Below are 23,015 nucleotides of genomic sequence, written 5' to 3'. Positions count from 1 at the left end.
GAGGAGCAAATGTCCGACTGATGCACTTTAATCGCTTCATCGTGAATGCCATACTAACAGTAGCCAGAAGCTAACCAATGCAAATAGAGCATAATAGATTCAAATCAATGCTCTGGCCCAATCACGCCACAGCGACTCTCTCAGTGTGTCAGTAAAACCGTAAACGCTCCTGTGCACAATATGTCTCCACTGGAGTGTCCATAAGGCAGAAACAACATATGGAGTCAAACCTTCGTTGTATGTTGGGGGTGGGGGGGGGGGGCTTCGTGCAATCGGATGCACGATCAGGTGTCAATTAGTGGTGAGCCAGCTCACCATAATTGAACTGGTGAGTAGTGGTAAAGCCATGCAGACCTACTTGATTTAATGTGCCTCACTCCTACTTCAAAACCAATACAATTAAAGGTGAATGTAACTTTATGTATGAGTCGCAGACATCTACATGGCAAGTACCAAACTGAGTTTTTCTTTCCTTTTGTCGTTAGAATGAACCAACCCATTTTAAACTGCAGTATGGCAGTAAATTCCTCCACTCCTCTGACAAACAGTTGGGAAAATCCAATCAAACGTGGCTCGGACGACCTCCACCGGCCACACTCCCCTCCCTTCCTTTAGTCTTGATGGTTTCACTCCCTGATTGGATAGCTGGCAGGCTGCAGCCTGTTCAACGACCATGTCACGCTGTGAAGTATGTGCCGCGGCCTCTCTACCCAGCTCAGTGCTGGGTAGAGAGAAGCAGGGTTAGAGGGAGGCACAGTATGAAATCACAAATGCCTGTCAGACAATCAATGTCCTTCCGAGAGTATCTGCCATCGACGTGACCGATGTATGTACGTGTCCTCATATGGATGTGCGTTCTCTCTTCGCTTACAGCAGGCCATGGCATGCACGGCATGGAGTTTGGGGGGGGCGGGGGGGTTTGATTACTGAGAAAGGAGACGGACATACTAAACTGCCCGTGGAGCGGCACGTTGCGGCTCCCTGTCAGCGATGATCACGTTGATTTCTCTGCAGCACTGAACAAAGACGGCTCATGCATGCTCATGTTTGCTCGTCGACCGTCCCGGTGGGCCCCTCCAGCTAAATCAACGGACGCACACGGCGCATTCGCTGCCCCAAATAGAACCACCGTGATGGGGTCTAATGCAAAGGAGTGCAGAGGCAGAATCCAGTCGAGCCAATACAATCCGTTCTGTTCGCCGTGAATATTATTCATACGTTTTGGGTGCACTGATCGGATTACGCAGCGTGGTATCATTTCACAAATTGCAAAGGACAGCTTAGCTGTGTGCAACACGGGCTCATCACGATGGAAGATCTAAGATCACGGTTTATGTGGCCTCCTCCTTCCTTAGTACAGCAAGCACCCAGGCCGGCGGTCAACATCATTTTGACTGGTTGTGCGTGTGTTTGTATGTAATCGTGTGCTTACTCTGCCTCGGGCTCTGAAATGCGCGCCTTAGAGACGAAACCTGACAGAACGTGCACTTCTGACTAACGCCAATCTGTTCATGTACTACCAACTTAACCTCCTCATGCAGTTAATGCAACAACACCAACCATTGCTTCCACTTCACAAACTAAGGCGCATGCCTCGTAAGGATTGCATGCCTAAACTGTACTTAATCTATTTGTTTGGTAAGATCACTTTGGCCATTTTGATCATTAAAATCTAAATTCTTTTTTTCAAATGTGCTGTGCAGTTTTTTCTTTTGTGACAGATGTATAATAATGATAATAACAGAATATCAGTCACGTTACTGTGGCATCGTTTTTTCAGCCATAGAGTTATCTGCGTCGGATGACAAGGACACAGACACAGCACACAGCACCTGCAACTTCAGACTATACCAATAAGAAAAAGAAACACATAAGATTAAAAAAAACGTTCAGCATATAAATTCACAAATTGCAAACATTAATCCCTGCCGCAGAACATTTGCATTCGTGCCATCACCTGGTGGGTTTTCAGTTCTACAAAGCTGAGATTAGTCTGACAGATGGAAACGGCCAGCAATATTTTACGTAAATGTAAAGCACATTCTCATGTCTCCTTGTAGGAAAAGCGGCAATGTCTTTTTTTACACACTACAACATTGCTGCTGATCAGTAATGTGCCAATATAAGCCAGCTTAAAATGTTCAATGTTTTTGAACTGTGCTCTTCATACGGCTAATACATTGACATCATGCAGCTCTTTGTTGCTACGTGTTGATCATTTAAATAACCACCGCATCACACATGTCCGGCTTTCAGCTTTCCCATTGGCAACAGACGTTCCTCAGAAGTGCAGCGTTTGAACACGACCGAAAGCGGTGTCGTTTTAGGGGGGAAATCAGAAACCCTCAGTTGCGGGGTGACGAATATGATGTATCCCGACAATGTACTGTGGTGGCAGCCGTGCGTGTGCCACGCCACGTTTGGTCCGCCATGCGGGGACTGTGCACATGCAGCACCTCATCAGGGCTCAAAGCGTGCCGGACTCCACTGCTGCAGCCTCCCACGTGTAAGAAATAGGGGTAAAAGTGAAGATTAGAAGAAGATAAGGCATTGATTTTGTTCAGCTGAACCGAGGCGCTTGCAGCCAGAGGCTCACAGTCTAACTTTCTTCATTTACTAACATGAGATGTCATCTTCCAACAGGAAATGCATTTTACTTGCCATCACCTGCAATAAAATCGAGTGATGCCGCGCACCAATAATTCCCCTGCCAGCTCTCATCTATCCTCCAGCCAGACTGCTCGACACCTGATTTTGAGTCGTTAGGGGTCTGAGAGAGAAATGTGCTCAAAAAGTGCCTAGTCATGTGACCTGATGAAAAAGGATGTCCTGCGCGGGGCCAGTGCTGGCCAGGATTGATTTGTCATGTTATTTGTTTTGTGTTCCCCCCCCCCCCCCCTCCTCCCTTTTTTGAACTTCAAAAAACTTCTCTCCATCCATGAAACGTTTCGGCATGTTGAAATTCACACCACACTGCCCCGCCCGGCTAAAGGGCCTCCCTCCCTGCAACCACTCGCTCACCCTTCACTTATACTTTACTATCATCCACCTTAAAGTGCTTCCATTTTGTTTGTTTTTTAGGAATGGCACTATTCAGCCTCCATTTGCACAAATCATCGTGAAATCAAGCACACAGAATAACACTTGCACTTTGACTGATTAAGGAATATGTTATGCAGCTACAGGTCACCATTCCTTAGAAAGCACTTTTTTTTTCTAATGCACTTTTTACTCATTCTCCATCTCATTCCCTTGTGTGTGGGGTGAATTTCCATTATACCACTTTCAGGTATAATGTCTTTAATGGGCTTCAATTATTGACTTTTGTCGCTGTTGTTTTCCCTCTGATATGCTTTTTAGTGGCCTCCTATACTGCAGCTTCTCGACTTTTTATACCTGCTTGGCTTTGGATGTGGACGTTTGCTTTGCTAGTCTTTTTTTAAACTATGCGCCCTTTTTTGGTTCCCTTGGCTTTTGCTTAAGGATCATCTTTAAAGTGATAATGATCAAGGATGGAAATTTATTTAATTTTCCTTTTCTCCCTCTATGCAGCCCTCTTCCTCTCTAGAGACTCAGGATGTAAGAATACCTTAATATGAGTTTTTATTATTTCTTTGTTGCACACAAACACCCAGTTATTGATGTTACGATGGAGGGAGGGCAACAAATTGGCTTGCCATCTTGTGAGGTTACGGTTAATATTGACTGTTTTACTTTTCATTTTATTTAAATACTAAACATTTCTAAACGGCTTCCAGAGATCTGACCTCGGCCCCAACCGAGGCCAGACCAGTTTCTTGATAGTTTTGTAAGACATATTTTGTTAGTTGTTTAACAGTTTAAGATCACTCGTGTGTTAAGATGAAGTTGCCCCTGTGTGTTCAGGCCATAGTGACCATGCAGGCAGAATATTCGGTAGTGCAAAGTAGGTATCACACCACTGACATCTTTACTAGTCATCCCTCATTCCAATGCATTTCTAGGGTCCAGGTGAATGTGTCGGCACATTCTGAGAGGACTACCGTGCCATGTTGTGCAGTCCCAGGGTGAAACTTTCCCATAAAAATGTAGACGAAAGCCCTTAATGTCAGACTGAACACACTGCCTCCACTCTCACATCGAACCGGCCGTATCCCTTTCTTTCTCCCTCCTGACGTATTTTTACACTTCCAAACGCTGTAGTCTTTCTTACAAGGACCCTCCCTCTAATTAGACGTTGTAAAATAAGGTGATAAACCGGCGGGTGGTGGCGGCAAGAGAGGGTGAGACTGAAACCACGGTTATCACCCCAGACAAAAGGACATGAATAATGTTTCTACATATATTCATTTTAGGATAGGAAAAGTGGTAGAGCAGACCCCGACCCCCAAAAGAAAGCCTCTTTTAGGTCCATCAGTACCACCCTGGCCTCCAGCATCAAGAGACGTAGGTCCTCCAAAGACACGGTAAGGAGACGGAGAAGCAACATCCTCCCCTGTTTATTCTCTCCTCTCTCCGCTCTCCTCCTCCTCCTCCTCCTCCTCCTGCTCCTCTGTCTCTACTTTCACCCATCTCCTTTCTCCTCCTCTGTCCTCTCTGCCTACATCTCCATATCCGACGGCGAGGGAGTCCCATGTTCCACTGACCCACCCATTTCCACACGGCTCCGCTGCCTCTGCCACGTGTCTGTCCGTTCACCATCGATCAGCCATCTCCATTTAGCATCTGTAGGTCCTCTTCAGGCCGAAAGGGCATCAGTGCAGGGACTCAGGTCAGGCCAGGAGCTCGCCTCTGGATTTGGCGAGGGGGGGGCGTCCCAAGTGTCCAGGATCTTTTTTTTTTAGGGGGGGGCGGGGTGGGGTGGGGGGACAAAAGCAGGCCGTCTGCCAATGGTGTTTTGTCTTGGGCTGCTCTTCCTCCCTGCCTCTGGTTTGGACGTGGACGCTAGTGATGGTGTGCTGTTGTTGGTGGCGTCGTGGTGTGTGTATCGTACTGAAGTGTACACAATATATCTGTGTTTGAGTCCTGTCTCTTTGACTGCTCGATCCTCCGTAAATCCATCTTTTCTTTGCAACAATTGCACCCCCTACTTCCTCCATTTGGGTTTCTTTGTCGGCCCCCTTTTGGTTTGAAATGCATGCGCTGTTCTTTTTATCATTTTGTCCAAAACTCATTTCCAAGGTAGTCGGGATGGCCGGTCCTCCTGGGAAGAAAAACTAATCTGTTACCTTACTTTTCAACATGTCTATTTCAGGATTACACTCACGGATTTCTAGTAATCTATTTACTTTTTGCTTTGTCATATTTTCTTTTCTCATAATTCTCATTTATTTTCCAGTCCTTGTGCTCTGAACTGTGCATGCCTCTTTCAGGGTGTATTTTCAGGTGGTGATGACAGTCTTCTCCTATGTCTCTTTTCTCTTTTACGAACTGCAAACTCCATAAAGTCTCAGACTGTCACTGTGTTACAAATACAGGCGCTTATTCTTCTTTGCTAAACCACCATGTTCTTACCCTTGCTGCTCGACGCCGTTGTTGTCCTCCGCATTTCGGTTGAAAAGCCGTTACGAGGTGTACGCCGCCAGGTCGCAGTGCTCCAACAAACCAGTGACCCCCGGTCATTTGTGCCCAGCTGCTCCGCCACACGTAGCTGGTCGCTAACCAAATCTGGCATGAGAGAACCCTCCCCCCCCCCCGCCTCCACCCACAAAATATATCTTAGGAGACAAGACTTCACAGAAAGGCCTCTGCGCCCACATTGTGTTTTGAACATGTTTCCTAGAGGAGATGTAGGCAGCTAAGCCAACGGGTTGCAAAGTAAAAACTTTATTGTGTGTTTTTGTTTGACTTCTTGTCTTTCTCTCTCTCTCTCTTGTGATAACGTTTTTTTTTTTTTATCATGGATGTTTCTTGAACCAATCCACCTGTACTCTCCCCTGGAGGGTTTCTCTAATTGGTTTGGTTCCAAGAGAAGAGGAGTGGGATCACCGTTGCCAATATGTCTGAGTCAGGGTTTGGACGCGGGTTTCGGAGTCCTGTAGCTGAGGATTTTTATCTTTCTAATTACTAGTGCAATGAAAAAAGATGCTCCAATTGAAAGAACTCCCATCCCCAGTCTTCGACCATTATTTTTGATTTTATATAAATGTTCTTCTTTTATATTAATGGATATCAATGGACTTGAGTGTCAGTGTCCCTCACCCACATGCCACACTGCTCCTTTCTCCCTCTGCAAGCATGCCGACAACTGTAACCGTATTAGCTGTAGTAACGGTAGCCGAAACCATCTCTGTAGCGCCACATACAAAACGATCGTGGTGTTGTGAACACGTAGCTCTATAGCCAGTAACCGTAGTTGCCGTGTCAGTGAGGTGTCTCTTTATTCGCTGGTCAAGACGGGGAGGCCCAGTGGGGGCTGTAAGCCATATGATGATGCAACCTGCGGGTGAAGGAGATGAGGAACATCCAGAAGATTTGACATCCTATTTGTCCGTCTGGATGAGGCTTCATCTGCCAGCATGTTGGTTGCATCATAGCAGCTTCTGAGCCTCACATGCTTGAATGTATTGGCTCTGTCAGTTAGACACGAGAGGCATGTCAATCCTAAGATCTTGCTAAATTGAGCAAAGAAAATTTTACTGAAAGGTACATTTGGGACGGGTACACTGAGGCAAGACTCTTCAGTGTTTTGGTTCCGCAATGACGAAAAAAAGGATGTTCTCCACCCATTGGAAACAGGATAGTGCTGTGGGCAGCATCATGATTGGCATATTAGAAATCCCTTCATCTAAAAAGAACCTAACGCAAACAATTGTGTTACTCCACCACTGTGTTCCAAAACACGACGCTATTACACAAGAGAACCGCATGTTTTAAGCTCCTTCTCATGACGCAATTGACTATTTTTACCACCAGTCATTATTTCATGAAGTTTCTATACTTTTTTCCTCGTTAGTAGACTCAGCGTTGCAAAATATGGCTTACTTCTTTTAGAGCGCACACACACACACACACACACACACTCACTCAAAAGACTCAGAGGCAAAATCACTGTTGCCATAGAAACTAAGCACCTGCATGGAATCGGGATCTTGTTTCCCCCCTCAGCATTGTAGATGCCTCTAACTCAACGCACTCTGCTTTAAAAGAAGCACAGTGAAGCGGGGACTGGACGCAAGAGTCCGGCTCAACAGCACTTTGAAATCGGCCCGAAAGATTCGTCATCTCCTCCTGAGATGCTAAAATTAGAGACGCAATCGGACTGTGTGACTCTCTGATGACTGTGAGGAGATAAATGAACTGTCCGCTCTACCCGTGGATGGAAATGATCAACCCATCTTTCCTTCAAAAAAAAAAAAATACAAAAATAGTTTTCAAAAACGGGGGGTTGATTTAAATCTGCTGTTGTCGAGTCTGAGGATCTTACGTCTTCTCCCAACTAACCCACCTCAGGCACTACCGAACCGCTTTACAAACAATCCAAGCTGGAGACATTCAACAAAAACTGCAAAAGTGAGGTTTGCCTGAGAGTGGTTCGAGAACCCTCCTGCTTCCACATTTCTGCAGAAATGAAGCACAGGTGTTCTTAGAATAAGAAAATGAACGTTCGGATAAGTATACTTTCATTGCAAAAAAAAACTGCTTTGGTCAAGAAATGACTGTTCCTCCCTTTCTCTTCATCTCTGCAGCAGTACCCACCCACTGACATCACGGGCCAACTAAACTTGTCTGACCCGTCTGTCAGTACTGTGGTATAAAAGAGAGGGAAGCGCCGAGGGTCCGCTCCCCGGGGAGAGAGGAACGCGAGGCGAGACGAGGAAAGGAGGAAGTGGACGGGGAGAGGGAAGGAGACCCCATCTCCTCGTTCCCTTCGCCGCCGAAGGCGGAGCACTCATTTCACCGCCTGCTGACGGAGCTTTGAGAAGATACGGCTTGCTGAAGAAGTGTCGGAAAACACTGGACTTGCACCTTTTTTTCAAAGTCGGGGTTACCTGGCCTTAGATGTTTGTAGGGTCCCTGAGCATGCACAAAAGAACCCACCCACCACACATATACAACCTTTTCCTTCTGTATACTATCAGCAAACCTATTTAACCTTGTTTTTGACCTTTTACTCACAGAACTTTACTTAATGTTTGATGTTTACTACTTTGACATTTCCTGACCAGCTCTATAAGTTTAGCAAGCCAGGTTTAGTTTAGTACATTTAAGGATTAACCCGTTTTAGTGCAAGTAGTGCACTAAACATATCACTTATTAGGGGTTAGATACCATGGTAATATCTGGTTTATACTGCAATGCAAGACGTACTGTGAGCTTCAGCGGGTTTCGGGTAGTTTTTAATGGGCACTACCTGCTTTTAGTTACATTTCCAAAGGTTTTTAGAAGGTGTTTCTGTCATTGAGAAACACTGCTGATGGCACTTATGATATGACTCATCCTGTCCATGGAAGATGATGGAGGCATGTGTTTGCTTGTATGTGAATAAGAGCTTTATGTATCTGAATGGCAAAACAGATACCCGAGGCTAACTACCAGATTCGGTAGTTGTTTAAATCGTGTCTTTTTTTCTTTTCATTTTGTACCAATCTGCTGTATGCAAATGTTTTGTTGTTACTTCTCACAGAACTCAGTTTCTTCAAGAATATCTGTTACGCTTTACCACTATTTGTAGAAAGACTTGAATATGTGAAATCACAGAAGCAAGGCTGGTGTTTATACGTCCAAACACGGACCGATGTCACCTTGGGGGATTCCCTCTCTCCTCCTCTCCTGCCGCAGCAGTCTTTCTCATTTCCGGTCCAAAGGGGGCTGCATCAAAGGGCCAACTTTTTCTCCCAGCCTTCACTTGGCCTTTCGCGCAAAACCTCGTCCCATGCGCAGCGCTGGTGAGCTTTTACACGAAGGAGCCCGAGTGAATTGAAAGCCTGGCCCAGCTGGAGAGCTCGCGTGCCGGTCTTGGTTGGTGTCAAAAAACGGCCTTTTCCCCGTCTTCTGGAGCTGAGAAACCACTGCTGTTCGTTAAAAAAAACGGTGACATTGTGTCCGCCTCTGGCACTTGATGCCGAGGCGTCTCCCAAACTGTAAAATAAAGATATTCACCCACCAAGAAACTAGAACAGAACCACTGTAACATCAGTCAGGCAAACCGACTTACATGTTTTGATTTTTTTTTTTCTTTTACTTTTTCACTTTATTTGAAAAGCATTAAGTCTTTATAAGAGAAGTAATCACACTTTGTAATAATAACACAAACTGTATTTATGTTCTAAACCTGAACCGAGGGTTTGCTTCTGATCCTGTATCACTCCGCCCTCTGCATGCTTACGTGTTACTACAGTATCAGTGCTTTGGTTTGCTTACGGACGCGTGTTGTTGCCGTGTAGATTCAGCTGAGCTGAGTTGAATGAGTTTTAAATTCTGATTCAATGTCAGACGGGGTCGAGAAGATTGCACTGTTTGTGTCACGACTGCAACCGAGAATGTCACACACACACACACACTCACACAAACCCACCTACACTTATGCACAGGCGTGCACCAACACACACACACACACAAACACAAAACCCCTTAAAGGAGGAATCACTTGTTTTTTCTTACCTTTTCCGGTGAAGCATTGAATCATTTCGTTTATACAACTGTAAATAAAATATACTTGCATCGCCAAGTCCAACCACACTTGTGATTTTATTGTTTTAGGCCTGCAACTACTTATGAATCCATATTTTTTATTTCATTTCTAAATGTATTATTTGTACAACCAACAGTAAAAAGATGTTCCATTTACAGTGATAAAAACAGGAAAGAATCATCAGCATCTTGGCTCAATAAATGATTTAATTGTTAACTGATTATCAAAATTGTTGTCCATTTTCGTCCTGACTAATGAATTATTAAACTAATCTTTTCAACACAAATGATGGAGTAGGTAAGTAATTATTTTGTACATCACCTCTGCAACTCATATCAAAGAGGGTTTACAGTAAGAACCAAGAATATAAGCACACAACACACCAAAAAGGTTAATACATCTTTTTCAAACTGACCATTGTGCCAGTGACAGCCAATTCAAAGTCTTCTTTTGCCTGTTGGCTCTGCCTTAAGACTTTAGGGCCTACTCCCACCTGTGCTTGCTCTTCCTTTATGCAGCCTTCTGTAAAACTGTGAAGGGCAGTTTCCAGTAAACAAGTTAAGACGAGCTGAGAGTCGGTCCCCTGCCGGGCAGCAAGAGTGCCACACATTTACGTCCGGAGTTGTTGGACACCAAATAGAGACTAAACAAGAGTGAACGCGTAGACTCATTATGTGCACACTAGCACGACTGCAATAAAGTGATTCTGTATCTGGTGACCGCGTACTACAGCCTGTTTTAATAATATTAGCCATCACAACGTGGTTTTCATGTGTTTCTGTGGGATTCTTTATCTGACGAGAGTCTGACACTTTGAATTACTTATAGAAAGAAAATCTAATTGCATGCAATTGAAGAACTAGCTTTTATTGGCAGAAATTCAGGTGTGCGGGGGGTATTTCATTGTGTTGCATTCCTATTAGGCCTCAGCTGCTCTTTGTGTCTACTGCTTATTAGCAAATGTTGTCTTGCAAAACTAAGATGGTGAGTTTGGTCCCCGTGTCTTGTTTAATCAGCATATTGTGCCTGAGAGCATGTTAGCATCCTAACATTAGCATTTAGCTCGAGGCACCAGTGTACTTATGTAAGCATATTGCACAGCCTCACAGTGCCGCTAATTGAGCTAACTGCTACCCTTGCTAGTCAAGACGTGCTTATTATATTGTCCCATTTGCATAAATTATGTTACCATGGAATATAAAAGCCACCCGACTTGAATGATAAAATCAAAGGCTCAAGATGTTTAGGCTGACTAAAAAAACTGTCTTATTAAAAATCCACACATCGAAAGGTTAATAGCATGACCCTTCCATGAGTGTGTTATCCTGGATTCATAAGGAGTCACTGTCACCATCCGTATTATCTTTAATTAAAAGCGTTGTCATTAATTAGATCACAGCTGTCATTGTTAATTAATAACGTGCCTTTTAGAGCCAAAGGTGGGTCGCAGGAAACTGTCCGGTGAGACATATGTTCTGGGACACAGTAGACATTTTGTCACACTCTATCAGAGAGATTGATTTGACTGCCGAGTGCGACCTGATTTATTAAATCGTTGATGAATTCACAAAAAAAAAAATCCCCCAGCTCAGACTCCAGCGAGGCCTCGAGCAACCGCAGGGCGACCCAGATCCGCCTTTGCTATATTATTTGACCTGCAGTCAGTCACTATCTAATAAGCGCGAGGAGGAAAGCTCACAGCCAAGCGTCTCCTCTCAGTCCAGCAGCAGAGCTTCTCCTCGCTGCAGGAAGTCGCCACACCGACACAACACGCTGTCTGAGATCCAGGCCGCATTGCAAGAGAGAAGGGAGGCATTGGGGAACCAGAACCAGCAGTACGTGTGGCATCATTTTCTGTTCCCGTGTAGTGCTGCTTGGCCCTCACATTACAGAAAATAATGTGAACTAGTTTGTTTTTTGTGACCGTGAACTTCGCTCATAAATTGCGAGCTTTGAAAATGGAGTCATTGGAATCTGAGCTGCTCACTGGTTTAGTTTCTTGAAGATAAGTGTTTAGAGAGATGCTATTTTCATCTCAGTGCTTCTGGAAGACAGGCCTTTATAAACTTAGATATTATATTATTAATTGCATTATGCATTTATCTGGACACAGACATAGAAATTAGGTGCCTTGAGTTGAACATTTATTTATAAGCTCCTTCAAAAGTACTCATTATACACTCTGCTAAATTTAGACACTGTCTGAAGCAAAGAAGGATTTAAGCAAAAATAGAAAAAATAAAATAAAAAGGAAAGTGCATTCCTCTAGTGAAGTTGCAAATAAGGCATTGAAATGAGGACGCGATATGCAAGGCAAGCTGCACCCATTCACATGCAAACACGGCAGTTAAACAGCGGGCAGCGGTGCAGCACCTGAGTCCGACCGACTGCACCTCCGACAAGAAGACACGCCCCTCTTTGTCAAAGATCAAATCCTTATGAATCATCTGTCTTCTTCCTGGGGAGTAAACTAGGAAGTGGTTAAGCAGACACCTTTAGTCCCTGGTGCATGTGAATGACCGGCAGTGCGTCGAGCGCATTTTCCCCCCGCATGGCTCCGGTAGCCGTGGAGCTGCTTTCACTCGTTGGCCGAGGAAGGACGCTAGTTTGCGGGCGCGCTCGGCAGCGCGCGTACGCGCTGGGATCATAAATCCACCGCATACTTTGCCCTCTCAAGTGACATGTAAAACGGGAGTCGGGCGGTGCTGAATGCCGCGAGGGGGGCCCGCGGGGAAGCCTTCTCGCACGTCTCCCGCCCGGCCGCTATTTTAAAGCCGACGCTCGAAATTTCCAGCTGGCGCAGAAAAAGCGGCGCTTTGACGCTCACGCCTCATGGCGCAGCGGTGCGTCCTCGCCGCGCTGCTGGCGTTTGGGCTCGTTGCCATCCTGCTCCTCACGATCCGCACCCAGGACGTTCGGGACCTGCCGGGGTTCATGGTAAGGTGGGTTCCATCGGGTATTTGGGGACTAGGTAAACCCTTCTGGACAGGGTAACCAAAGCTGGGCCGGGCCGGGATTCTGGTGCATTGGTGGCCTACTTCTAAAACTTTCCTCTATTTGATGTTCCTGTTATTTTATCCATTATTATCTTTATAATCATGACTCAACAACTGTTAAACCATAAATGTAGCTCAGTGTAAATAATAAAATAAAATGCTGCAAGTGTGAACTGGAACTAATTCCCTCAATTGAATTGAGTAAGTTAAGGTCTAATATAAGTTTAATATAACTTGTCAGTCAACCTGCATTTCACCCAACGGGTTTACTTTGTCCCAGTGGACATGTTCAAGCTGTTGAACTTGTTTTCTTTTGGAATGTATGTGTTTTAAAAACTGATGACGCTGCAGATGTCATCCAACTGATAAAAAAAAAGCTTCGGGATTCCAGAGAAGCTCATAAACATCCTCTTTGTTGGCTTCCGGCCTCTATCACAAATGATCTAACCCCTGACTAAATTGCACACGCTTAAATAGTTATTTATTTTATATATGTTCTCTGTAACACCTCTTCTGGGTCTGCGTGTGTATGAAACAGTATTTGGAAATGTACCACCAGCCTGGTAAGCACTCGTTTGGGGATTTGTACAACAAAAGACTGAGGCGTTATATAATCAGGGAATCTCCAGCTTCGGTCGCTGCTGCTCTTTTGTCCACCTGTTAAACATCCCATGGTTCTTTTTCCCCTCTTGTACAATGTCGCGGCCCTTTCGCTCCGTATCACTGTGTTTGCAAAACAATGGACACAAAGAGTCCATCAGTTCGCATAGCTCATCCAAAGAAAGGAAAGAACGGATCATCAGAGCTGCTTTGTGTTCTGTGTGTTTTTTGACAAGTTTTATACTGAGTCCTTATGTGTACTGGGCAGCAATAATGAGGAACTAGATAGCAAGCACAGCGTCCTCATGGTATTCACCTGTTGCAGTGTGGAACGACGTGCAATGTTTGCGGTGCATTTCTGCACGTGCACGTTTTGTGTACGAGTTTGTGGTCTCTTTCCTTTAGATCAGCAGTCACATACTTCCTTGCACTGGTGTTTGCTTTCGTTTAAGCAAGTTGCTTAGTATTCTATGCGGCAGTGAAAGGGGAAGCAGTGTCATGGCAACAGGTTTGTCTTCACGGTGGGGAGGCCGTGGCCTTTTGAGGGCGTATTTTTCCACTCAACAACTGGGGAAAGTCAGGGCCGACTGTCTCAGTTCTGTGTGCAGTCGTACGCTCACTACTTCTCAAACACGTGTTTTAAGCAGTATCCACAACACTCGCAGTCATACTTATAAGTGCTACAATCGTAATCAGCAATGCCATCATGATTAATATTTCATGAAAATGTAGAGCTGCTTAGAGCTACAGAACATCATCTTTAGACGACAATCAATGCAAACACTTACGAAACGCTTGTGGAACCGCAAAAAAAAGACTGCAGAAACATGAATAACATTCTATTTCATTTTTAAAAGCTGTCACGAATCTGACCTGTGAACAAGGTGGAGATGCACAGTAATAAAATGTCCCATAGTCCTGTGTGTTTTATAGGAAAGATTAAAAAAAACATTAAATTGGTTTATGTCATTATTGTTTGCCTCAGCAAAATAACATCCGAGGGAAACCTTTTGAACCTGCTGTGACGAGTAAACCCAAAGTACTTCCATGTGCCAGAGTTCAGGTCACACGGCCCAATTACCTCTCCCGCTGTGTGCTCTTGTCTCGCCCGCGGCTCTCCGCAGTACGGGATTGTCTTGGATGCTGGATCTTCACACACAGCGCTGTACATCTACAAGTGGCCTGCAGACAAGCAGAACGGCACGGGCGTGGTCACCCAGCACGGCGAATGTCACGCTAACGGTGAGTGTCGGCGCTCCCTCCAACCGATGCAGACAGGTCAAACATCATAGGAAAGATCTGGCTTATAAAACAGCACAACGCCAGCGTTCAGAAGTTCCTGCTCCTCACGTGTTTTTTTTATTAAAGTGCTTTTCCTGAGTCATAGATAAAGGAGCAGAAACGAATGTCTCGTTGTCGCTGTCTGTGGTGCTGATCGTGCAACTGTCAAGATGTCGCTGTTTTTTAGTGACTTTGTTTCACGTTAATAACTGACTGGGGCCAAAGACCGTCGGCGTACCAACCATAAGGTCTGATAGCGGAGGATATGACTTCAACGTACTTTGCACTGTTTCACAATTCCTTCATATCGACTGAAATGAGACGTGTCATTAAGACACGCAATAAATACTCACTGATTGCCAAACCACATATAAACCAACACAATGGTCCAACTCTTCAAAGGGAATTTGTTCCATGACCTGAACTGAACAGGGCAATCTTTTGTTTTATTTTGAGGTGTCCAATGAATGCTTACCTGTCGCCGCGTACCTGCTGTGGTTCAGGTGACTGTAGGAAATCGAGCTGCCGACACGTTAACCTCCTGTTAGCCTCCAGAGTGTGAACTGTTTGCAATTTGAAACGCCGGTGTTTCTCGTGATATGTGATAGTAGGTGAGATCTGGACGAGGGCCAGTAGCTTCCAGTGAACGGCTGATGCTTTTCACAGCTGAACGCAGAAAGAGAAGCAGCTCCTTTGTGATTCAGGAATGAGTCAGAGGTGATCGACACGTTTTGGCCAAAAGACACCACCTCATATCCTCATATTCTTGGATGATGCGTACATTTTCACAATCAGAGTTTCAAAAAGCTGCGAGGATCCTGAGAAATGATTTAAAACCATTTGTAGTGCTCACGGTGTCTTCTGCACACCTTCAGGAAAAAACATGTTCTAGTGGATTTTTTTTTTTTTAGTGGATCATCACGCACTCTTTTCTTGGTCTCAATGTCCTTTTTTGTACCTGTTGATCGCCGGCTCAGGCAGCGGCATCTCCAGCTACGCGGGCCGGCAGGGAGCAGCCGGGCGGAGCTTAGAGGCATGTCTGGACCGGGCGGTGAAGAACATCCCCAAAGAAAGACACCATCTCACGCCCGTGTACCTGGGAGCCACAGCTGGCATGAGGCTTCTGAGGTGAGTCAAACTGTGACCAAACTCTCTGTCTGCGTCCGGGTTTATTTCGTTGTGTTTCTACATGTCTCTGTTTTTCTTTCCCGTGTCTCCATTGTAGTTGATGTAAGACTGTCTGACGCTAATACTCTCGCACAGTGTGACGACAATAAAACAATACAGCGATAAAGTGCTCTTCAAACATAATTATATGCCTTGTGCAATAACAAACCTGTTGGTCCAGATGTCCGCATATAACAGGAATTTACCGACAGTTTATTGACTAAGTGAACTTCTGTCCTCTTGTATTATGTATTTTGCACCCAGAGCTTTCTGTTAACTAAGCCTAGAAGGTACCAATCCTTTATTTATGTATTCATAAAGGGAAACATATTTACTTTGCTTCAACAAATACAACATGAACAAACTCCTGTAAGTCGGTGCCTCTTGGTTTCCAGTCTGTCAACGTTCCTCAGCGTAGCTCCAGTAGATTATTAATGTCACAATAAGTAGAACTAGGCTGCATGCTGTAAACACAACTGAAGTAACTACTCATGTGTGAGGTTGGCTGATGTGGAATGGAGCGTAAGGCATTTTTCAACAGACTATCCACATCTTCTCTCTGGACCTATTCAAAATCAACTGATTACGTTGTGACTGCATGAAGCTTTTGAAAGCACAAAGCAGTTGTCGGCTGTTGACTGAGTGCTTTTGGGGATTGTGCAGCCAAAATAAGCAGCTATGGAAATCATTCGCACACTGCAAAGATACATAAAAGATGCAATGGGAGTGAGTGGAAAGTCAAAGTTTGCATCTTTTTCAAAACGAAAGGGTGCGGCAGGTTAATAAAACCATGCAAAAATCAAGCTGGTTGGATTTTAAGCCAAACATTAGACCAGCATACCGAACACTTGAATCCGTGGAACATGACAAGACCTTTTGTCTTAATTCACACGGAAATGACCAGACTTGAGTTGAGCCTGTCAAAGGAATAACTGTCATGTGTCGTCACCCCAACACGCATAACGCAACATGTGCTCCTTCCTCCCTCGCGCCTCCTCTGATATCTGATCTGTCATGTTGCTGGCAGTAAATCGCTCGCAGCCTGTGAGAAGTGGCTCCTTAAACACGTTGATAAAGAAACATATTACAGTGTTAATGAACTTTATTTGCATAAAACCGACTCAACTGAACACTCCGGTTTCATACACAATTAGTTTTCTTGTAGCTTCTTCTCCTTACAGGGTAGAATAATTTGAGTAGCTGTATGTTAGTCTGTGCTTACGCTCTGGTTCTTTATAGTGTCCGAGCTCAGCAGTGTGATCTGACACTTTGTCCAGTGAAACAGTGATTTTTTTAGGCGAGGTTTGTGAAAAGTCCTTTTCAGGTGGAACTCGCAACAATTCAATAAAAGAACACCGTTTTTTTTTTTCTTCTTTTAAGCATCTCAAGCCCAGAGCTGTCAGGTCAGATTCTGCAGGAAGTGGGCCAAAAAATCCAGTCCTACCCTTTCAGCTTCCGAGGGGCGGCCATACTGAGCGGTCAGGAGGAGGGGGCGTACGGCTGGGTGACCGTCAACTACCTCTTAGAGAACTTCATAAAGGTAACCAGTTCTTGGATTTTCTTCAAAATCAATCAGATCCATTTGCATTCAAATCTTTCATTTTTGCACTGGCTGGAGCGGTTCGTCTCTTTAAATTCTATTTAGCTGGTGACTGATGACACCTAGTGGCCTCTGCGACACATACTCACATGTCACTATTCACTTCATCTTCTTCCTTTGTCATTCCTCCACAGTATGGTTTCGTGGGCCGTTGGTTCAGCCCCGGGAGGCCCACAGTGGGAGCACTTGATTTTGGGGGGGCCTCCACCCAGATCACATTTGCTACTCAAGAAGACGTAGAGGACGAGGACGACATGATGAAGCTGCGCCTTTATGGCCACGAGTACTCTCTGTACACACACAGCTTCTTGTGCTACGGGCAGGACCAGATGCTCAAGAGGCTGCTGGCTCACATAGTGAAGGTAGTGGAGGAGCTCAGATGCTGTGTTTTAAGACTTCTCTGTAGTATCTATTTCATAAGAATGGGAAGTCGGCTTCTCTTTTCAGGATCCAGACTAATGTTTCACATTTTAATTCATAGAAACAAATGCATGATTACACCTGTTTTATCTCTGCTTCTCTCAGTCTCAGGGTCACTCCTGGTCCGTCACTCACCCCTGCTACCCTGCAGACCACAGTATGACTCTAAAGCTGAACACTATATTCAACTCTCCGTGTACTGCGAAGTACAGACCCAGTTCCTACGACCCTCAGGCTTCTCTGACCATACAAGGCAGCGGGCATTATGAGCAATGTCTGAGCAACGTGTCCGAGATCTTCTCCTTCGACAGCTGTCCGTTCTCCCAGTGCTCCTTTGATAAAGTCTACCAGCCAAACGTCACCGGAAGCTTCATGGTATGAAAAGATAGAAGGGCAATGTACTCACTGGTAGCATTATGTGCTAGATAAGGGGGCTGCGAGCGGCTCACAAGTCCATCTTGATTATGAGTGGTGAAAGAGAACTTTTAAAACAGATAGTTGCCCTGTCTCTGTTTTATTTCAATCATTTCTGTGAAGAAAACTGAATTCAATTTTTGATTTATTATTTAAAAAATAATAGATTAAATAAACAATTGCCAACCATGCGGGAGAAGGAAACACTGAATGATGAACCGATTTGATGGTATTGTTAGAAATGTACATTATGTAGACATAGTTCTGATGCAATGTTCAAAGCGAATTCATAGGACAATATAGTCTCAATGTGCAAATAGAAATGTATGAATGAAATATCTCATTGATAGTTTATAATCCATTCAGAATGAATTGCCCCAGTTTTGTATTTTGTCTTGTGTCCGTGTTCCAGGCATTCTCTGCATTCTACTACATACACTCCTTCCTGCAGCGTACCACCCGTATCACTGCAAGTACTCCTTCACAGCTGGATGAGGCATCCAAAGCTGTCTGCAGGATGACTTTTGAAGAAGTAAGGCTCTTTCCTATTTCCTTCGCATTCATTAAATGTTTTTTTGTGTGTGTGGGCATGTTGTGTGGTTTACGACCAAATACCTGCAAAACTACAAACATGCCCATCAGCCTGGAGTTGGGTGTAATGCGAATGAGCTATAGCAGCATTCTAAACCCTTTATCGACCTCATAGCATTTAGCTCAAAGCACCCCTCTGCATTTCAACGTTATGTCTATATTCCATCGTTTTTTCTTGTCCCAGATGCTGCTTCTCGCTCCGGAGCAAAGGTCTCGCCTGCAGAACTACTGCGCCATCTCCGTGTACGTTAAGGTTCTCTTGTTGAGAGGATACGGCTTCGACGAGACCTCGTTCCCGCGCATTTCCTTCCAGAAGAAGGTGAGAACTTTATACCCATATTGTCAAAAATGTATATCATACATGCTCATTTGCGCAGAAAAACCAGAGCACTCTTGTTGGTCCTGCAGGCAGGGGGCGCCTCGGTGGGTTGGGCTCTGGGCTACATGCTAAGTCTCAGCAGTTTGCTGCCGGCAGAGACGGGAGGGCTGAGGAAGGCCCTGACCCCGGGAGCGTGGGGGACGCTTATCTTTCTCTTTGTGTTCTTGCTCGCGGTCGTCCTGGTCTTCATCCTACTGCAAGCTCTTGGTGGGAAGAAGAAAGGAGGCAGTGAGAGCCCCATCTGAATGCTGCAACAGAGTGTAGCACAGTGCGAGGCAATGACATGTGGTTTCTTGTGTTGTGTCTGTACACAACCGTGGATTTAAGATAAAACGGAGAGGATAAAGAGCTGAATGTCAGATTTATTTCAAGATGTTAGAGAAACTAGTTCCAAAAATGTTATATAATATAAATACTAATGAAAACTGTTTTTAATTTGTGTATGATAAGAGTTGTCATGTTTTCCTTACCTTAGAATAAGAACTGTATTGTTTACACAGGGAAGTGACAAACTGGTAACGTAAAAACTCAAACACTGTCTCTAGAGTCAGTGTTTGAGTTTTTACGTTACCTGAAGGCCTCCATGGTTCTCCAACACGCTTGGGAAGGGAGTCTGTACAGTTGGTTGCAACCTGCAGCCTCATGCTACTAAAATTGGGAGGAAGAGTGGGGCCACATTAAAACGACTCGTCTTTTTTTTTGTACTGAAGTACATAGCTAACAGAATAAAAACATGGCCCTTTACCAAACACTCTGTCTCATCGGCTGTTGGTTTGAGAACATAGCAAGGAGGTCAGAATTTTTAATTCTTGAAAAAGTCAACCAACCTTTCAATTTATGGAATGTAAAATGTTTTCAGTGTTTTGTAATAATTCTCTAAGGCACTGCTGCAGTAAAATTAATCCGACCAATTTATAACTCACATATGTATTAAGTGTTCTTGATAAATATGAAATAACAAAATAGTACTGTTTTAGTCTGGCTGTTTTGTATCTGGTGTGTGTGCTGTTGTCGTACTCCATTGTTTTATATTTAGAAACGATAAAAGAAATTTAAGCACTAAGTTTAGATTTCAGTAGCAGCAATTGAGTGTCTCTGCCTTTTTCAAGAGCTGTGTTGAATGTCTATGTATATAGTTGCACCTTTCAAATTATTCTTGTGGTATTATACTTTTTTTTTTTTAAATAAACGATTGGTCAATCCTGCTAAAAGTTGCAGCAGTTCACATTCGATATATTTGAAAATACTTTTTTTTTTTTAAACTAATTTGAAACCGTTCACAACATTCACTAGAATTAGTGATCTTAAATGATTAATTGATTTGAAGTCTGTGGATTTTGAATGGTTTGTGTTGTTTCATCTCTCAGTGGTCACGTGTGTTTTACCCCATGTAACAAAATAAATGTTTTATTACTGATTCACTCTTATGCGCCTTTCTTTCCTTGGTCTGCAAGAACTGAAATATAAATATAGTTCTGATAACTTCCTGGATTGCCCTCAAAACACATTTTATTCATGACAGTTTTGCAGTAATGATTTGTAATGTCACTTGATGATAAATTGTTCCACTGTATCTATGAACTCACATATTGAATAATGGGTGTTGGTAAAAAATGTAATATAATGATGTGGATGAATTAACATAATCAGGTGAATACGTGCAGTACAGGAAAGGTGCCAATCCCTCCACACTACAAAAAAAACACTCATCAAATTAAGAATAAGAAAACAAACCAAGCAGATAATGTCGTATGAATAAAAAACATACTTTTGCCGCGGGTGACTGACGTCACTAACATGCGCCTCCCGTCGCATCATAACTGCGTAGTTCGTGACCATGATCAGATTCCCTAAACACCAGGCTTTTCTTTTCCTAAATCCTCATTTTCCTAACCATCCTTCCATGACATTATGAGGTTTTCAACAGAGGTGAAGGAATAGTGGCAGGGGGGTCAGGGGGTATTTTTTTGACAATTTAAATCCAGCGGGCAGTTTTGTAACTACAGCACGCCAGAAGTCGTTCACTTCCAAAGACGAGGCGAAGCTTTTATGTTGAAGGCCGTAACCGGAAGTGTTGCTCTTTTTCAACTTGCAATTGAGGAAGTAGACGCGACTGTGATGTTTTAGTTTGCAATGAGTACCTTCTTGCCCGTTCGCGTCTAAAATCCCAGAACACACAGAGTCAAACGGGTCTGGGGGGCTGTCCGGCTTTCAACGCAGACACGGAGTTCGTAGGGAAAATACACGCGGTGTGTCTGCTTGCGTGTCTGCTAGCTTACTCGGGGAGTAGCCTAGAGATGTGCACGCAGACGAGGGCTGCGGCTCTGATGGCCAACATACCGCGGGTGGACATCGACCCGTCCGGTGTCTTCAAGTACGTCCTGATCCGAGTGCACAGCAAAGAGGAGGGAGACGACTCGGAGATCGACATAGTCCGCGGATACGGCTGGGCGGAGTACCACGGTGAGCAGGTGGAGCTGACCACCATCCATCGCGCAGCACGCGCCCCGTTAGCTGGCGGCTACACTCAGTGCGCAGCTGATTGGCGTGTGTGCCGCCCCCCCCCCCCAAAAAAGACCCTGAGGAATGATGACGTGGATTGCTATTAATCCCCGTACACTCAGGCCAACATGATGACTACTGTCAGATGACAGTTGGTGATATGAAATCCCTCTGACAGTCCAGTCAACCGACTATTCACTACTTAGGACAGAACCAGATGGTCGCTTCTGCAGAACTGTGCCTGCTGCGACAATGTGCAAAATTGTTCATCCAGGAACATTGTATGCAACTGCATTTCCCCTCATGTAATCTACATGCATGTTTTGTAGAAACCAGAACTCCCTGGACATTGTTTACATTACTGACCATCTTGACTTTTTAAGACAAAATCCTAATAGAAGTCTGTTTTCATTCATAAAATTCAATGCATCTCAAAATCTAAGCATCAAATGACCCTCTTGTCATAAACAAAGTAATCAATGCAGAGCTTAGTTTATTTTATATTGTTCTAAATTGTACCTAAATGTATTTGGTGCAATGTTTCATCAACAATCGGCCATATATTGACTTTTTCCTTGCAGCTGATATCTATGACAAGGTGTCAGAGGAACTGGAAAAAGGCGGCCACCTGGACTGCGAGTGTATCGGAGGCGGGAGGATCAACCACGACCCCCAGGCCAAGAAGATCCATGTCTACGGATACTCAATAGTGAGAGAATTCTGCTGAATTCTAACTGATGCCATTACCTAAAAAATAATCATGGCATTAAGCCACAAGGCTTAGTTGAAACGTTTCCGTCACCAGGAGTGATCCCTTTTGTTAAATTGAGTGTTACATTTTGGTTGTTGGAGCATGAAACAAGGGATTAAACTCTTTTCATTGCAGGGATTTGGAAGAGCAAACCACGCTGTAGCTACTGAAAAACTGAAGGCTCAGTATCCAGACTATGAGGTGACCTGGGACAATGAAGGATACTGAACTGACCTAAGATCCGCCGCTGTTGGGCGCCCATTCTCCTGGACGGACATGACACTGATCTGTAACCCCTCATTAGGAACCACAGTCCGATAAAGAGCTTTTTGATACTACATTGGTAATCCAAGACTAAGACTCACTTATAAGTCTGATTTAAAGAAACACGCCTATTTTTTATAGTTCTAATTTTTGTGTTACAGTTTGAGTGAAAAAACAAACTCTTGTTTATCACATTTTTTACTCCACTTGGATCTAAAGCAAGTACACGATTGTGTTCTCCTAGTGTGAATAAATAACCGGTCCTGACATTAAGTCACTCCCCGACTGGTTGGAGAGTCACATAACCTCATAAATATGACCTAATCGCTAAGATATGTTGGATACTTCGATGCTTTGTAGTGATGCATGTTTCATAAATGTTTCCTGAAAACTGCTTTTAAATTGTGTGCATACTGTTCCTTCTGTCGCAGAGCATA

The 23,015-nt window shown here is 44.2% G+C and overlaps 3 protein-coding genes across 10 annotated transcripts in view; all 3 read left to right on the top strand.

Annotated features, from left to right (window-relative positions):
* The window catches only part of grin1a (glutamate receptor, ionotropic, N-methyl D-aspartate 1a), a 31,547-nt gene extending 21,889 nt beyond the window's left edge, over positions 1-9,658 (top strand). For 5 of the 8 annotated variants that reach the window (XM_040197759.2, XM_078088226.1, XM_078088225.1 and 2 more), the window contains 3 exons: positions 3,553-3,579; positions 4,335-4,445; positions 7,668-9,658. In XM_040197759.2, the coding sequence (XP_040053693.1) occupies positions 3,553-3,579; positions 4,335-4,445; positions 7,668-7,736 (207 nt within the window). In that variant the 3' untranslated portion in view covers positions 7,737-9,658. The remainder of the gene's footprint in view (positions 1-3,552; positions 3,580-4,334; positions 4,446-7,667) is intronic. The other 3 variants (XM_040197764.2, XM_078088228.1, XM_040197766.2) reach the window with 1 other exon arrangement.
* Positions 9,659-11,970: 2,312 nt separating this feature from the next.
* entpd2b (ectonucleoside triphosphate diphosphohydrolase 2b) lies at positions 11,971-20,478 on the top strand. Its single transcript, XM_040197767.2, has 9 exons — positions 11,971-12,550; positions 14,334-14,451; positions 15,468-15,618; positions 17,038-17,197; positions 17,392-17,619; positions 17,783-18,052; positions 18,504-18,623; positions 18,867-19,001; positions 19,091-20,478. Exons 1-9 carry the CDS (start codon positions 12,446-12,448, stop codon positions 19,304-19,306), a joined length of 1,503 nt encoding a protein of 500 aa, XP_040053701.2. The 5' UTR covers positions 11,971-12,445; the 3' UTR covers positions 19,307-20,478.
* Positions 20,479-20,848: 370 nt separating this feature from the next.
* phpt1 (phosphohistidine phosphatase 1) lies at positions 20,849-22,980 on the top strand. Its single transcript, XM_040197771.2, has 3 exons — positions 20,849-21,524; positions 22,145-22,272; positions 22,450-22,980. The coding sequence occupies exons 1-3, from the start codon at positions 21,359-21,361 to the stop codon at positions 22,540-22,542; spliced, it is 387 nt and encodes a 128-aa protein (XP_040053705.1). The 5' UTR covers positions 20,849-21,358; the 3' UTR covers positions 22,543-22,980.
* Positions 22,981-23,015: the final 35 nt, after the last annotated feature.

Source organism: Gasterosteus aculeatus, chromosome 14 (assembly GCF_964276395.1).
Source record: "Gasterosteus aculeatus chromosome 14, fGasAcu3.hap1.1, whole genome shotgun sequence".
Classification (NCBI taxonomy): Eukaryota; Metazoa; Chordata; class Actinopteri; order Perciformes; family Gasterosteidae; genus Gasterosteus; species Gasterosteus aculeatus.
The sequence above is the reverse complement of the archived record's forward strand: the minus strand, read 5'-3'. Positions and strand labels throughout refer to the sequence as shown.